The sequence below is a fragment of the Lissotriton vulgaris genome, chromosome 2_1, assembly GCF_964263255.1.
Source record: "Lissotriton vulgaris chromosome 2_1, aLisVul1.2, whole genome shotgun sequence".
In the NCBI taxonomy this organism is placed as follows: domain Eukaryota; kingdom Metazoa; phylum Chordata; class Amphibia; order Caudata; family Salamandridae; genus Lissotriton; species Lissotriton vulgaris.
The window spans coordinates 363,998,978-364,014,432 of NC_141687.1; the positions used below are offsets into that span (position 1 = coordinate 363,998,978).

The 15,455-nt window shown below is 44.5% G+C and overlaps 1 protein-coding gene across 3 annotated transcripts in view; it reads right to left on the minus strand.

Annotated features, from left to right (window-relative positions):
• Positions 1 to 15,455, minus strand: part of FOXN1 (forkhead box N1) — a 530,094-nt gene that overhangs the window by 102,054 nt on the left and 412,585 nt on the right. For all 3 annotated transcript variants that reach the window (XM_086955164.1, XM_086955163.1, XM_086955165.1), the window contains 2 exons: positions 14,612 to 14,739; positions 1,832 to 1,928 (listed from right to left, as the gene is read on the minus strand). In XM_086955164.1, coding sequence (XP_086811290.1) covers positions 1,832 to 1,928; positions 14,612 to 14,739 — 225 coding nt within the window. The remainder of the gene's footprint in view (positions 1 to 1,831; positions 1,929 to 14,611; positions 14,740 to 15,455) is intronic.

The following is a 15,455-nucleotide window of genomic DNA, read 5'->3' on the forward strand; positions in this document are numbered from 1 at the left end:
CTTGTGGCAGTGGTGTAATCCAGGACAGCTTTTGTACTTCCTGTGATGTTACTTCCTGTTTCTGGAATCAAGCATGGCCCACTGTTCTCCAGGAAGTGGCAGAGCTGGACCAATATCATTGATCCCAATCCAAGATGGTGGACATAGTGGATTCCTTTGGCTGTTTTTCAATCCATGATGGCGCACATTAGAATAGAAGGCATCTGAATTCAGGAGAGGGTGCTCCACAATACAGCCAACACTGTTTTTCATTGCGTTCTTTGCCCCTTGCACTGTATTTTTGCGCCATTGTTTTCTCAGGATTTTCCTGTAAATCAAAAATATTCTACAAGTCTCGTCTGCTATTCTCCTGATTCTGGATTTTTTTTACACCAAGTCCTGGATTGTTCTCCAAACTTCTACATCTTTCATCTGTCTCTGGAGGGTGTTTCCCTTCAGGTTTTATCCTCCCTTGCAAGGTTCTCGAGGGCACCTTATTTCCCTGGTCTGGATGTTCTGTGTAAATGGCGTTGTGGCTACAGGAAGGAGTGGTGCTAGTTACCAAATTCAAGACAGAAGTCTCAGCCCAGTTGGGAACCTTACATGAATGGAGTAATGCCCTCCACCTTTTAAAGTTCACTCTCTCACACTTTCCTATTCTCCTACTCCTGCCTTTCCCCCTCTAGAGGGACGTTACTGCCAGTTTCCTTTTCGCTCTCTATAGTTAAAGTACTTATTTAAACAAATGATGGGCTTGATGTACAAAAATCTTTTGTGGTTTCAAAGACCACAATTGAAAAAAAATCACAGTTTTCCATTGCAGAACATAATTTTGAATGCACAAAAGTATTTTTAGGAGTCAAACATGTTTTCACAACCGCTTCTGAATCACAAAAAAAAGAGAGGGCCTAAAGAGTAACCCCCCTCCTATGTATGAAATGCAATGGGATATGTAATTGGTTAGACAGCCATAACTGTTGCAAACCATTGAGTTTGGATGGATACTTATTCACAAAAGCATTGTGGGCGGAAAGACAGTGGTCTAGGGGAGCAGTGCATACTCCCCAACATGTAAAAAAAAATGTAAAGCAACTCCTGCCCCTTTAAGGAAAACAGACTCTCAAAGTATGTAAAGAAGCAATCCTGTAGTACTATTTTACGGACTATTTACGTGCCTTTTTAATTAGCCCCATAAAATGGTAATAACGTTGGAATATTCACGGAATATTAATAACTACAAACATACAGGATGGTGCCCGCTTTGTACTTTTCCTGATAGGGTGTTGGACGTTTCACAGGCTATTCACAAAGTCTACTCAAAAGACAAAACCTGTAGTACTATTTCCGGTATTCTTAAATGCTTTTGCAAATCGCCATTGATTCGAGTGTTGGCATGCTGAGAATGCGAAGGCAGGGTTAGAGTGGTGGGCCTCGAACTCTTTTTTCCAGAGCCGTTCATAGAGTGTCGCAACATGCAAATGAGCTCATGACCATGTAGCAGGCATCTGCAAATATACCTTTTGAGATTTGACTGATTACTATATAAGTCACATGGAAAAATGCTAGGCAGGTCGCTAACAATTGATGCTCAATTTGCACCAACCATCTGACATCTGCCCAATGAGTCATCAGGCTCAAGTCGCTAGGTGATTTTACCGAGCTGGTGGCTTTAGACTGTTTTTATTTGTTGGATGGTTGCCTGAATGCCAATGAAATGTATACGAATTCTGTAATATTGAAGAAAACTGATTTTTGTGCTAGAGAAATAAACGAATATCTGTCAAAATATGTAACATGGCAAAAGGAAAATATGTGCCCACAAAAAAAGTCTGTCGCTGTCAAGAAGACTCACCTTGAAGTAGGGGAAGTGCTCGGTCATGAAGTTGTAAATCTCGCTGACGGGCAGGCTCCCATTCTTACTGTTCCTCAGCGCCATGAAAATGAGAATACTGGGCAAAAAAAGAAAGTAGATGGGCTGTAATTACTATTTAGAGATTATCATAACTATCACAATGTGTTGTTCCTATTAATTGATGTCGCATGCATTTTCACTTCAACGAGGGGGATGCAAAGGACATGTACCAAACAATACTGTACGGGTGGACACACTACAGCAACACAGCGAAGACGATGTACAGTGCAACAGGCGTTACCATATGGACGCATAAGGACATATGCGACCTTTACCACTGCCCTGGTTTCCCCTAGCCTCTGAGGTTGATAAGAAAGCACCATAAACAAAAGCACTCAGATATATTTATTGTTAAAAAAATGAAAAGGGCGCGTTTGAAAGGACTACCACTACTTCAGGCTGAGCTATCTGGAGCACCAAACTGTTAAATAGTTTCAGATCGACCATGACCCAGCCCCAGCTGTTACCAAGCAACCAACCTTTAAGGCTTTCTTACAGGGGTTATATACAAGTGGATGAGTTACTTTCAGTGTCTTTTCTCTGCTGTTGCAATCTTTCACTGCCAGCCCTCGCGAGAAGAGGAGTAAAATCACGAGGCATGTAGATGGTAAGGTCTCTTTCTGCATTATGTATTGTCTTTAGTCTGGATGATATATGAGGGCCACAGCAACCAGTTTCTGGTTCATAGCAGCTCTCATTATGATGTGCAGTGAAAAGATTACCAAAATAAACTAGACCTAAATGCACGACTGTATCATGGAGATCACGGTTAAGCATAAATGTAAAACTCTCAGATCTCAATTATTGATCTAAAGAAACTTGCATTTATAATATTATAAAGTAATCTAAGCTCCAAGGTTCCCACCTGTAGGAGACACACTCTGACATCCACTGCATCAACCTTCAAGAGGTAAAAGCCGGATCGGCGGGCGGATCCAGTTCACAGCATGCTTGTCGATTCACACTGGACGCGTATTGTGCTCATTGCACTCTTCAGCGGCGCGACAGTCATTTTGGTGTATAGGCAACACCTCCCACTTAAAAATATGAGCCCTCCAATGGGCAAGTCAAATGAGTCTGTGTTGGTTTGTGGGTCTTATAGTGTGTGCTTCAGTTATGTGCCGCTGTCTGAGATGTTGCAAGCCCACCAATGGGCCTCCACTCGCACATCCGGCTTGTCAATCCTTCATGGATGCCTCCACAATGAGACTCCGTGATTCGGAGCTCCGTGGCCCCAAATTTCCAGGTGGTGCATCTCCCGTGGCTGGGAGGCCGCGTATAAATCAAAGCTCCAAGGTTCCCACCAGCAACCTTTATGAGGTAAAACCGGATCGGCGGGCGGATCCAGTTTACAGCATGCCTGTCGATTCACGCTGGACACGTTTCGTGCTCATTGCACTCTTCAGCGGCGCGACAGTCATTTTGGCATAGAGGCCACACCTCCCACTTAAACATATGAACCCTCCAATGGAACATCTCAGACAGTGGCACATAACTGAAGCACACACTATAAGACCCACAAACCAACACAGACTTTCCCATATTTTTAAGTGGGAGGTGTGGCCTCTATGCCAAAATGACTGGGTGTCGCCTCTGTAGCTGTCGTATTGCACAAACAACAGGTGATGGACACCTCTCATCAGCCCGGCTAGCTTGACTCCAGTGGTGTGGAGTGCCTGGGACCCACGTCTGGGCATCCCCAGCGCACTTAGGGCAGAATTTGCAAAACAACAGGTGATGGACCGAATGTGGATCAATGTCACACACTCAACCCAGTCCAAAGATCTGGGCCCAAATCCATCGTTTTTTTGCACTCCACACCACCCCGGGTTAGACAATGGGGATATGCAAATCAGCTCTGACCCTGTGCCCCATGGGAACAGTCCAGTCCGAACTACAAAAGCCATGTCCTTCCCAGAATGGAATCAAGCATCCGAGGACCGGACCGGTTTCGAGGTAACACCTCTCATCAGCCCGGCTAGCTTGACTCCAGTGGTGTGGAGTGCCTGGGACCCACGTCTGGGCATCCCCAGCGCACTTAGGGCGGAATTTGCAAAAACAACAGGTGATGGACCGAATGTGGATCAATGTCACACACTCAACCCAGTCCAAAGATCTGGGCCCAATTCCATCGTTTTTTTGCATTCCACACCACCCCGGGTTAGACAATGGCGATATGCAAATCAGCTCTGACCCTGTGCCCCATGTGAACAGTCCAGTCCGAACTACAAAAGCCATGTCCTTCCCAGAACGGAATCAAGCATCCGAGGACCGGACCGGTTTCAAGGTAACACCTCTAATCAGCCCGGCTAGCTTGACTCCAGTGGTGTGGAGTGCCTGGGACCCACGTCTGGGCATCCCCAGCGCACTTAGGGCGGAATTTGCAAAAACAACAGGTGATGGACCGAATGTGGATCAATGTCACACACTCAACCCAGTCCAAAGATCTGGGCCCAAATCCATCGTTTTTTTGCACTCCACACCACCCCGGGTTAGACAATGGCGATATGCAAATCAGCTCTGACCCTGTGCCCCATGGGAACAGTCCAGTCCGAACTACAAAAGCCATGTCCTTCCCAGAACGGAATCAAGCATCCGAGGACCAGACCGGTTTCGAGGTAACACCTCTCATCAGCCCGGCTAGCTTGACTCCAGTGGTGTGGAGTGCCTGGGACCCACATCTGGGCATCCCCAGCGCACTTAGGGCGGAATTTGCAAAAACAACAGGTGATGGACCGAATGTGGATCAATGTCACACACTCAACCCAGTCCAAAGATCTGGGCCCAAATCCATCGTTTTTTTGCACTCCACACCACCCCGGGTTAGACAATGGCGATATGCAAATCAGCTCTGACCCCGTGCCCCATGGGAACAGTCCAGTCCGAACTACAAAAGCCATGTCACCGCATCGGGAGAAGTGTCTCACAACGAGGAAGAAGCGTGTCGCCGTCGCGGCCGCTGCCATCGCATTGTGGATGTAGCTGCTGCAGCTGTCGTATTGCACAGCAACAAGAAAGGGCGCCTCAAATCCACTGAGAAGCGTGCTGCTGTTAGAACTGCTGCTGCTGTTGCATCTTGGATGTCGCCGCTGTAGTTGTTACATTATGCAGAAGCCTCTCGCAAAGGTAGAAGAGTGTCCCCGCCAAGGCTGTCGCTGTCGCATCGCTGATCAAGGGTGTCGCCGCTTCAGCTGACGCCTCGAAACATCGAATCGAGACTTCTCGCATCATCAGAGAAGCGTGCCATATCTGCAAGATCTTCACGTCTTTATTTCTTTGCACCAGAACTTTGCCACATTTCCATCGCTGCAACATTGCTTGTTGTGGAAGCGCAACGCATCGTAAGGTACACTGACGCAAAGTGTCGCATCTTAAGAACTGAACTGAACTAAGCTAAAACTACCATCTTAAGTATAGTATTGTGGATTTATTTTCGTTTATAGTATTGTGTTAAGTCTATGTAAAGAATACTTATTTTTAATATACAACTGTGTGTTGTCCATCTGTAGTGTTGTCACTGGGTTACTGTATGTGGTCACAAATGCTTTACACACTGCCTCTGAGATAAGCCTGTCTGCTCGTGCCAAGCTACCAAGGGGGTGAGCAGGCGTTATTTTAGGAGTGTACCCCCTTACCCTGACTAGAGGCAAGGGTCCCTATTTGTCACAAGTACCTGCTTGTGCCACTAGAGACCCCCAAATCTAACAGTCACCAAGAAACACCCTCCAGAGGCAGACATGATAATTCCACCAGAACAACGGCTGCTACCACAGTGCATTGTGTGCCAATCTCTGACATTTGACATGCTTCTATGTTTGCATCACTCCACACTTTTGTGAAACACTTCAGCCTGGATAACTGAGCCTGGCGAGAGAGGCACTTTGCCTGTTTGGTCCTGCAAATTTACCTTGTGTGAGCCATTTTACAGACTCACCACCTGGAGAAGGACTGCTTTGGTATCTATTAACAAGGTGAGGAATAGGTGCGAAAAGTACCCGTCAGAAGAAAAGTTACTTACCTTCAGTAACGCACTTTCTTGTGGATACTCTAACTGCAGATCCCTCACTGTCCCACGCACCTTCCAGCTCTGTGGAATGGACTCATCTCGTCCATACTAATAAGATTCTAATCTAGAGATGTGCACACTGACACAATCTGCGTGTCCGACAGAGTGGACAGATATCAGAGAGAAACGGACCAAAGTGTGCAGATGTAAGAGCTATGTAGGGGGTCCGATGTCACATCTGGGGAGGGGCAGTCCGGATTTGGAGCCACATGATGCCACCTACCAAAGAAGTAGAGAATTGCGATAACATTTTCTGGATCCAGTGGTGCTGGAAATATTCAAAATATAAGGTTAGATAGATTATCCACCAGAAAGAAGGTTATCCACGGCAAGAAACTTGTTCTTATAGTAGAGTATCTTAGGTATTAGTGGGTGAGGTGGGACCTCCAGGAGCAAAGAGGGATGCACCGTATAATGGTGCATTGAATGAGATGTTTGCTAGGTACAAACTCGTGTAGCCACTGTTTAAGAAAGTCTTCATGATTGGAGCTCTCTACTCCTTCCAAAAATACAAAGAAATGCATGTTGTTTCACCTAGCTATAGTCTGTTTTTCCCTCTCCCTCTTCCAGGCCTCCCAACGTCATCTTCATAGTAACAGAAGAGCAGCTGCGGCCCGTACAGGTAAGAGCTGTGGGGCCGGGTGAGGGGGCATTTCGATGGACGATGACCAGGACAAATTAATTATTTAATTTCCCCTGGTCATTGTCCATCGAAAAACCTTCCCCAGCCTCCCCCACACACACGGCCCAACTGCCCCCATTGCTCTACCTGCATGGACGGCGGCTGCAGAGGAGTGTTGTTATTTCACAGCGACTTCAAGTTCTGAAATATGACCTTTGGACTACCTGATACTATCAACTGTATGTTAGCTCAGTGGACTAAATCAGCCACTGCAGGGACCTGTGTTCGATCTCATGGTCACAGGTTCAAATCCCTGTGGGTCCACTCAGCCTTTCATCCATTTGAGGTCGATAAAATGAGTACCATTGAGTTGGGTAACAATTAACATCCGTTATTCCGCACCAGGACACCTTCGGGTAATCGTGAGCTTTACAAATACACCTGTTATGTTCTGTTCTGTCTAAGTAAGCACCAATCTAATCTCACCTCGCATAGCTTTGCTGCAAATGCTGTTTGTGATGCCTGAATCGCCTGTAAGATAACCTATGTTCATGCTTTAGATGTCAATGTAAAGAGAGTCATTTGCTGCGAACGAGGATGCAGTGCCAGCAATACCAGCCATAAAGAGGGCCATGCAGAACGTGCTTGTCCAATTTGCTTTGTTTAGGGCTGCGCCCTACTTTATTTCTCACTATGACCTAGGTGAGTGTTACAAAAATGAAAGAAGATCCGTAGTCCATAGATGTATCTAGGAACATAGCTTTATTGTTCACTTAAGATCCTTGGTATAAGATGTTATGTAGATACAGGAAACAGACCCCACCAGGAGCAGTTCCACTGCTCAGCCCCTCATACCAACTGACATCTCCTTACTGTTCAACCCTCCCAACATTCCAATGACATCATCAAGAGCCAAGCAGTAGAGCAGGGGTAAGCATAGGGAGGATGCACAAGACAAGCTACATTACAACACATCCCCCGTTCATCAAAATCAACAAATGAATCATAAGCACACAAGCAATACAATTCACAAAAATTAAATGTGCAAAGATGAAAAAGCACAAAGAGAATGTTAGAAAGATTCAGAAACGAAGAGCCAAATAACACAGCGATTCAACATCCAAGTCCTAAACCTTTTAACACTCCAAACACATTAAAAACATATGAGTCATAATGTACATGTACAATATAACACACAATAAGTAAAAGTGCAAAGATGAAATAGCACAAGAAGAATGTCAAGAAGATTCAGAATAAAAGGTCAAATAACACAGCGATTCAACCTCCAAATCCTAAACCCTCTAACACTCGAAATACATTTATAAATAAGTCCATAACCTAAGACCAAATGTAAATGTAAATGTGGGATACTTGTATAGCGCACAGTTACTCTACCCGAGTGTCCCGGCGCTGTAGACTGCTGGGGAACCCGTCCTGGCTTTCCCTGTGAGATGGTCCCTTTTTTGGGTATCTCCAGGGTGAAACCAGGCATCCCTGGCGTCTGTGGGGGCCGTTGTAGAGATGAGGCAAGCTAATGCCCAGAGTTGCCGAGTGTGCTCCCCGGTCGGAGTGGGCACCGATGCGAGAATTATCAGTCCGCTGACCCTGGTCCAAGACCCTGCCGCGTCGGGAATCGAACCCTGGTCCCGGGCCGTTCTCTGCACTCGGGTCTGCCGCCTCTAACCAGTGAGCCACACCCCTCTACCAACACAAAAGTCCTAAGGCAACTCAGGTGTACCATACACAGAAACATATTGTATAGGGCAAATCACCTCCCTATTGGGGAAAACACCTCCCAAAACACAGAAAACCTTGTATAGGGCAAATCACCTCCCTATTGGGAAAAAACACCACCCAGAAACCTTGAAAGAAACAATAAAGGCAGCATTGCCTATGTGCAGGACTAGGGATACAACATACTCCCCCTACTACACACCAACCAAAAATGTATGTGGCAGAACTAGGGATAGAACATACCCCCCTACTACACACCAAGCAAAACCAATAACGAAAAAAGGCAGACATTGCCTATGGGGTGACAGACCGATGTCACCCACAACCAAAAGAAGCTGCAGGACTAGGGATTCAGATATTCCCCCTACTGCACACCAACCAAAACCAAAAGTGCAACATGTACAGCACATAATGCAGGACACACTTCCCCTTTTCCATATATAAACAACACTGTCCAATAAGCGTACAAGCCCAACAACTCCCAATACACTTCCAATATGACCCAAATACACACAATAATGCCCAAACATGTGCACTCACAAACAGGACAAGACAAGAACATACAGTGAATGCTAAGCACTACAAAAATGAATAAAACAAAAGACAGCAACACCGGTGAGCGATGTCTCACCCGAGAACATCAGCCAAAGTGAACACTAGCCCACAGAACGAACTCTGCAAGTGTGCATTAGTATTAGTCAAGTTCGGTGGTGGAACGTCACTTTGCTCTTAAATAATAGTAAAAATGTACCTTGACCACAGCCATAAAAATAACTCCGAAGGCATTAAAAACTGGTTGAAAGTATGCTGAAACAGATTTAACTGGCTTAAACGCTGGAGGTTCCAATAGCATCTTGAAGACAGCGAAACTGAACGAACTCCAACGAAGAAAGACTCTACATGCTGCACAAACTGCCTCAGGCGCAGCTATAGCGTGATTGGCAAATTGCAAGTAAAACCAAGCGCAAGATGGTGGCACGTTCAAGTGACGCCATGTTGTGTGGTTACCGGCTTCATCGTGTTCTCAAACGTCCAAGTTAGGGAGCAGACGTCACAAAAGATTCCGCAGCTGTCTTGCATGGAAAGGTGAGTAGCACGTGATAGCGCAAGCTGAGCACATTTGAATGTTTGAATGTTGCGCAAAGAATACAGCCACATGATAGTTGCTCAATGACAGTACAGTTGCTCACGAGTTTTCTCAAAGTGCAATAAAATTCGGGATAGCTCAATACATGGCAGAAAATCAATTAGGTGTTTCGCTTGTGCTCTCCACCGCCAAAACAAACAAACACGGAGTCAATGGCTCGTGCGCTGCTCTCTCTCCGTGGTGCCAAACACGAACGAAAACGGAGTTAATGGGCCGCACTGTGCGCTGCTCTCTCTGTAGTGCCAGGAATCAAAAACCTCACTCCTCACAGCTCCTCTCTGCCACATGGCACTTCTTTAGTACAGCTCCAGTTCAAACACGAGCAGGCAACTTTGACGTTTATTATTATTTTTTTTTTATATAAAGACAGCCAAGTCCTCTAACACTGTTGCAATCTTTTCTCAATTCTGAGACTTCAAATCCTTCGGCTTCACAGTAGAGATTCATTCACAAAGACAAAATCAACATTCCATATAGGAGGCAAACACCAAACTCTGTCTGTACCTCCCCAAACAGCTTGTAGGAATTTACAGCAGACCAATGTTGTTGAGTAAAGTCAGTGAGAAAGAATTTGGCACTTACATGAAAAGGGCGACCGATGATGTGGTCACTGGTGGGGTCTTAGATGTGCCAAGTTTCTCCAAATTCAAATCCAAATCCTTTAGTTTCTTGAAAGTCCAAATCCATAGAAGTAGCACGCAGGTTCTTTTAACATCGTCGCCAGTGTTACAAAAATGAAAGAAGATCCGTAGTCCATAGATGTATCCAAGAACATAGCTTTATTGTTCATTTAAGATCCTTGGTATAAGATGTTATGTAGATACTGGAAACAGACCCCACCAGGAGCAGTTCCACTGCTCAGCCCCTCATACCAACTGACATCTCCTTACTGTTCAACCCTCCCAACATTCCAATGACATCATCAAGGGCCAAGCTGTAGAGCAGGGGTAAGCATAGGGAGGATGCACAAGACAAGCTACATTACAACAGTGACGTTCATCATACTCTAGTTATTGTTATATGCCAGCCCGTGAGCCAAGTGTCAGGATGAAGCATTTGGGAAGCAAGGCAGCACACTCTGGGCCCACCTTACTCTTGTGTGAGTCCCAGCAGAGCAATGGTTTTGGCATCAGGCTTAAAGTGGGTATCCATGTCCTTGCCCTTCTTTAACGCAAAGGAACCTGAATGTACACAATTAACCCTGACTCACTTGCAATCTATGCAGCAGCTGAATCAACCCAACATTCTCGGCCCCAATCCCTTTCAGTTCAGTATTGAGACGATAAAGGCCATTCCAAAGAATCGAATGCCTTTTCACCATCGAGAGGCAAAGTCGCCGTTGGTTTTGTCACCAACTTTGACATATCTTGGAAGTTGTGCAGACTTCCAAGACTCAGTCTAGTTTCTTTTTTTAGAAATGAAGCAAGATTGATCAGTGTTAATTAAAGCCTCCACTACGCCCAAGATATGTTCTTAGCTAATAATTTAGTAAGGACATTAGTTTCAATGTTAATGAGATCGGGCTGTAAGGTTAGCATCTCTCTTTGGTCTTAATGTTCTTCTGGATAAGGGTTAATGTCCTAGACGGCCTTGGTGGGTGCAGTGACATAAGACTTGGCTATCTCTTAAGTAATTCATCTGGAAACGAGTTCCAATATTTCACTATTGTTTTAATTTAGACTTCGAATTGGGAGGCCCTCAAGAAACTGTAACATTTACCGAATCTTTCAAGTATTCCTCGAATCCTAGATGGCTCAGAAATAATCAGCAGATACCCAGGCCATTTCATGACCAACTTTGACCAACATCACATCACTAGCCATGATTTTCAAAATCCATCTGTCTTTTGGATATTTCTTGCATAAACAGACAAGCAGTTTGCCCGCCTTATTACGATTCATATATGTCTATGAGTCCTTATGAACGAAACTTTCATCTGATTTCATTCTTTTCTCGCTGGTATTTATCTTTGCAATTTCAAGTATGTTTTCACTCTCTTCTCTAACTAGAACAGGTCCTTTTCTGCCTTTCTAATATTTGCCATGCTCACTTGTATATTCCCCACTGTCAGTACAATGGTTTTCTCTCTCATACCTCACGTATACACTTCCTACAATGAAGTTTTGGGCTGAACTATTCATGTCTTGTTCTGACAACGGATATTGGTTTCATCAGTTACGTTTAATAGGTCATCAATTGGTTCAAACTTCTGTAGTTCCCTTAGGTATGAATGCCTCGAGCCAATGTCCTCTTCTCTCGGGCACACATCAGCACTATCAGTGGAGCCTGATTTCATACACCCTTAGCAAGGAATTCAATCTTTGTACATTTGTGGCCCATTATGCCTGGGACAAAAGAATAGTCTAGTCTTCAGTGTGATCCTTAGGCTCTACAACAGTATTGTGTGTCTCAGTCTGAAGCTTTGCATGCCATACATCTGTAATGCCCATGAATATAAACACATTTAGCCTTGAAGTTGTCCCCTGGAAACCTGACCTGGAGGTCATCCAGTGCCTAACAATGTCAATCACTGGTTTCTAATCACCACCAATATGACCACTTTCTAATTTGCATCGGACATCGGGGAACCTCCTTCTTAAGCCTACCCTGATGAATGCTAGGAGGCAGATACCAGGACACAATCAGCTACTGTTCACAGTCCCAGTTTCCTGCCACTAGCATTCTTAAGCATCCATTCATGTTTTGATAACAGAGGGAGAGTCTATTCACCAAACTGCTATTCTTTTAGTCGCAGGTGATAAACCTGCACATGCTAGTTGTTGTTCACTACTAAATGAGATCCCTGGGGTAGAATTACTTCGGACTACGACACACTAGCACTTCAATCACCATGCCCTTCTTTACTTTGTTGCACAGTGCTTTGACATTCCAGATCTTTACTTCCAGCCTACATTGCTTCGACCCATTTTATATTGTTTTATATGTTAAATTAGTACTTTCAGTAATCAAGCTTGAAAACAAATAGTCCCCAGAAATACTTAGTTATTGCTGCAACCCCCCCCCCCCACCTCCGAAAAATGAACACTTACCATGTCCATTCATACAGCATCATCGTATGGCAGGTACATGCGCCTGTTGCCCTATTGCAAGGTTATAACTAGACTAATGTGCAAGAAGTAGTCTTATAAAAACCTGTGCTATTCTAATGCAAATTAACATGATAGAACAATTAGTATATTACTTGTTTCTCAGGGATTCATGTCATTCACCTGTAGTCTTTCATTTGCCATAATTTCATATCTTAAAGTCTCATTCCACTGGCCATACATCCTCATTTTCTGGAAACATTTCAGACACTAAACCGACTTCACAGAATCAGCCTCTGTTGAAAAATGTAGTGTCCGATCAAAGCCTCTTGGGTCCTCCAGTTCCCTATATATTCTCAGCTTTTTCTCTAGTTGATTCAACTTCAGCAAAGTCAATGATGCGAGACTCCATGCCAGCATCTTTTTTCTGTTGCCCACCCTAATGGCTATTCATGTCCTGTATCAAGCATCCCCTCATTATGGGCATGCCCCAGGCCTAGCATTGCACAAGATGAAGGGTGAGGATTGTTCTCCCAGACAGTGAAAGCGGATTGCTTGCGTTCCTGACACTGAAGTGAGGATGATGGAGACAGAGTCACCTTTTGAAATTCCAGAAGGCACTTTGTTAGCAAGGAGCTGCTGATTAGTCTTCCTCGGCACTGCCATTTAGTTGATGATAGAGGTAAAGCCGGGTGGGGCTGCACTTTGTTGTATGATGTGAGTACGTTTCTAGGTCAGGCCTGCCTTTTTGTCCGTCTCTGATTACTACTTTAGTTGTGCTGATGACAGCCAGGTGCAGAAACCTCGCACCTCACTGTGTCTGTCAGTTTGGAGACAGCACCAATGCTACCTCCTGTCTATATAAAGCACACACACACACGTTTACTCCACCAAAGACAAAAAAAGCTGTAGAAATGTAGATTGTTTGACGGTGTATATATGTTTGTGATACAAAATGGATTTACTAATAGAAACACAACAGTGATACAAAAAAATTAAAATAAATAAAAAGGCGTTAAAGGTGCTTTTTGCAAAGATTTTGTGGAAAACGAAATTATGACATGGAACAAAGAAGGAGAACCATCACACACCCAGGACCATGCGCAGTACTAGTAAGAAAGCCAAACAGAGGAGCAGGGCAGGACCAGAAGAAAGAGGAGAACAGGAAAGAGGGACACCAAGAGGATGATGAGGAGGAGGAGGAGGAGGAGGAGGAGGAGTAGAATCGCCAAGATTGGGAGGAGGGTCAAGGGGAGAAGGGTCAGGAGGAGGATGTCCAGGAGAACGTTCAGAAAGAAGGGGAGTACAAGGACGAGGAGGCTAATGTGACCAAGCCACATGTGAGACTTTGCCCTTAGTAACAGTGGTCACACCTCTTTTAAAGAAGTTCTTAATTATTCATTTTAGACTATACCACCTTTTAACCCCCCACTCCCTTTTCTGCCCCTGCAAAGAGCTACTTAAGTCCCTCCATTATCTTAAAATGTAGTGTGTTTGTGACCAACTAAGTACACAGAACAGCTTTACTATCATATTGTTCTTAATTATCAATTACTATAAGGACTGAGTCTGTCAAATTTAACACATAGGTTGACTGCTATTGGCTCCGCCCCTTACAACACATTCCTCTTTCTGCCGCACTTGGATCTATGGGAGCCAATAGTAAACGTGTTTCCATTTCCATTGCTGCTCTCATCTTTCCTGGAGTTGGGAAACGAGAGCCAAGTGGGATGGGAGTTGGTTTATCATACTTGAAGCACATTGATTCTTTTGACAGACAAACCTGGGTTATACGTGTAAATATAAACTGTTCGAAGTACTAAAAAGCCCGTTAAGTGAGGCACAACGTTCCATGGCATCGAGGAAATTAGGAACTTGGACGAGGACCACGTTAAGTATTTTCATGATGTACAAAAGATGGATCGTATAGTGTTTTGCAATCATTGTTTATTCTAAATGAAAAAAAACTCAAGACGTCCCACAAGCAACAATCTTTGCTTCAGTTTATGATCTCGATTTGCTGCTTATCTACAGGCTCCCACACACTGAACGTGGTACTGTTTCTGCAATGTGTACCTCCCAGGACTAGCGCAGCAAGGCTTACCTGTAGGAATAGATCGGCTTAGGAAACAGGGGTTGCTGAGGCTCCGAGCTGACTTGAGGAGCGATCCTCTGGTATGGGTAGTGTGCAGAAGTGATGTAAGTCAGAGGATAATTCCCTCCCGAAGAATACTGACGAAAAGAACACAAAACAATTAATTAGCTTGTATGCAAGAAGGCAAACACACAAGTTTGACTGAGAAGTGAAGGGGGTTAACAATCCAGAAAAAAATAGAAGTACTTGTTATTTTTTTCTTTTTAAACTTTTATTCTTCCTGGACACCCTTCACACACCTCCCATTTCAGCCATATTGCTGGTCCATGGCAGCCATGTTCTTCCTACTGGAAGAGACGGGAAGGTTGGCTCACTTACCTTAACTGGGAGACTGAGGGCTAGATTTACTAGGAGTCTGTTCGCAAAAAGCTCAGAATTGTGCCCTGACTTTCTGTGAACAGACCTATGGACTATTAGGCAAGTTTACAAAATCATCATTCGTACCCCTGTGATAGGCCACAAACACATGGAGGCCTGCAGACCAAGAACTTTTTTTTTTTTAAGAGAGAATCAAGTGTAAATTAAAGGAACAGGTGCTGCTTAAAAAAAAGAAAAAAGTTATTGCAAATATCAAAAGGGGCAGTGTAGGAGAGTAGGGTCTGCTTCCTATGGTTACCCCGACTTTTTGCTGTGATTCTCTGTTTTTTTACTTTAGTGTGGCTGTGGACCTGGTAATCAGGCCCACAGCCCAGCTGTTCTCTCTCTAAATTGATACCATGTACTTTAGGTGCAAACCAGATTGGTTACTGGGTCACCCTTGTGAGCCCCTGTATAGTGTACCAAAGGTACCCAG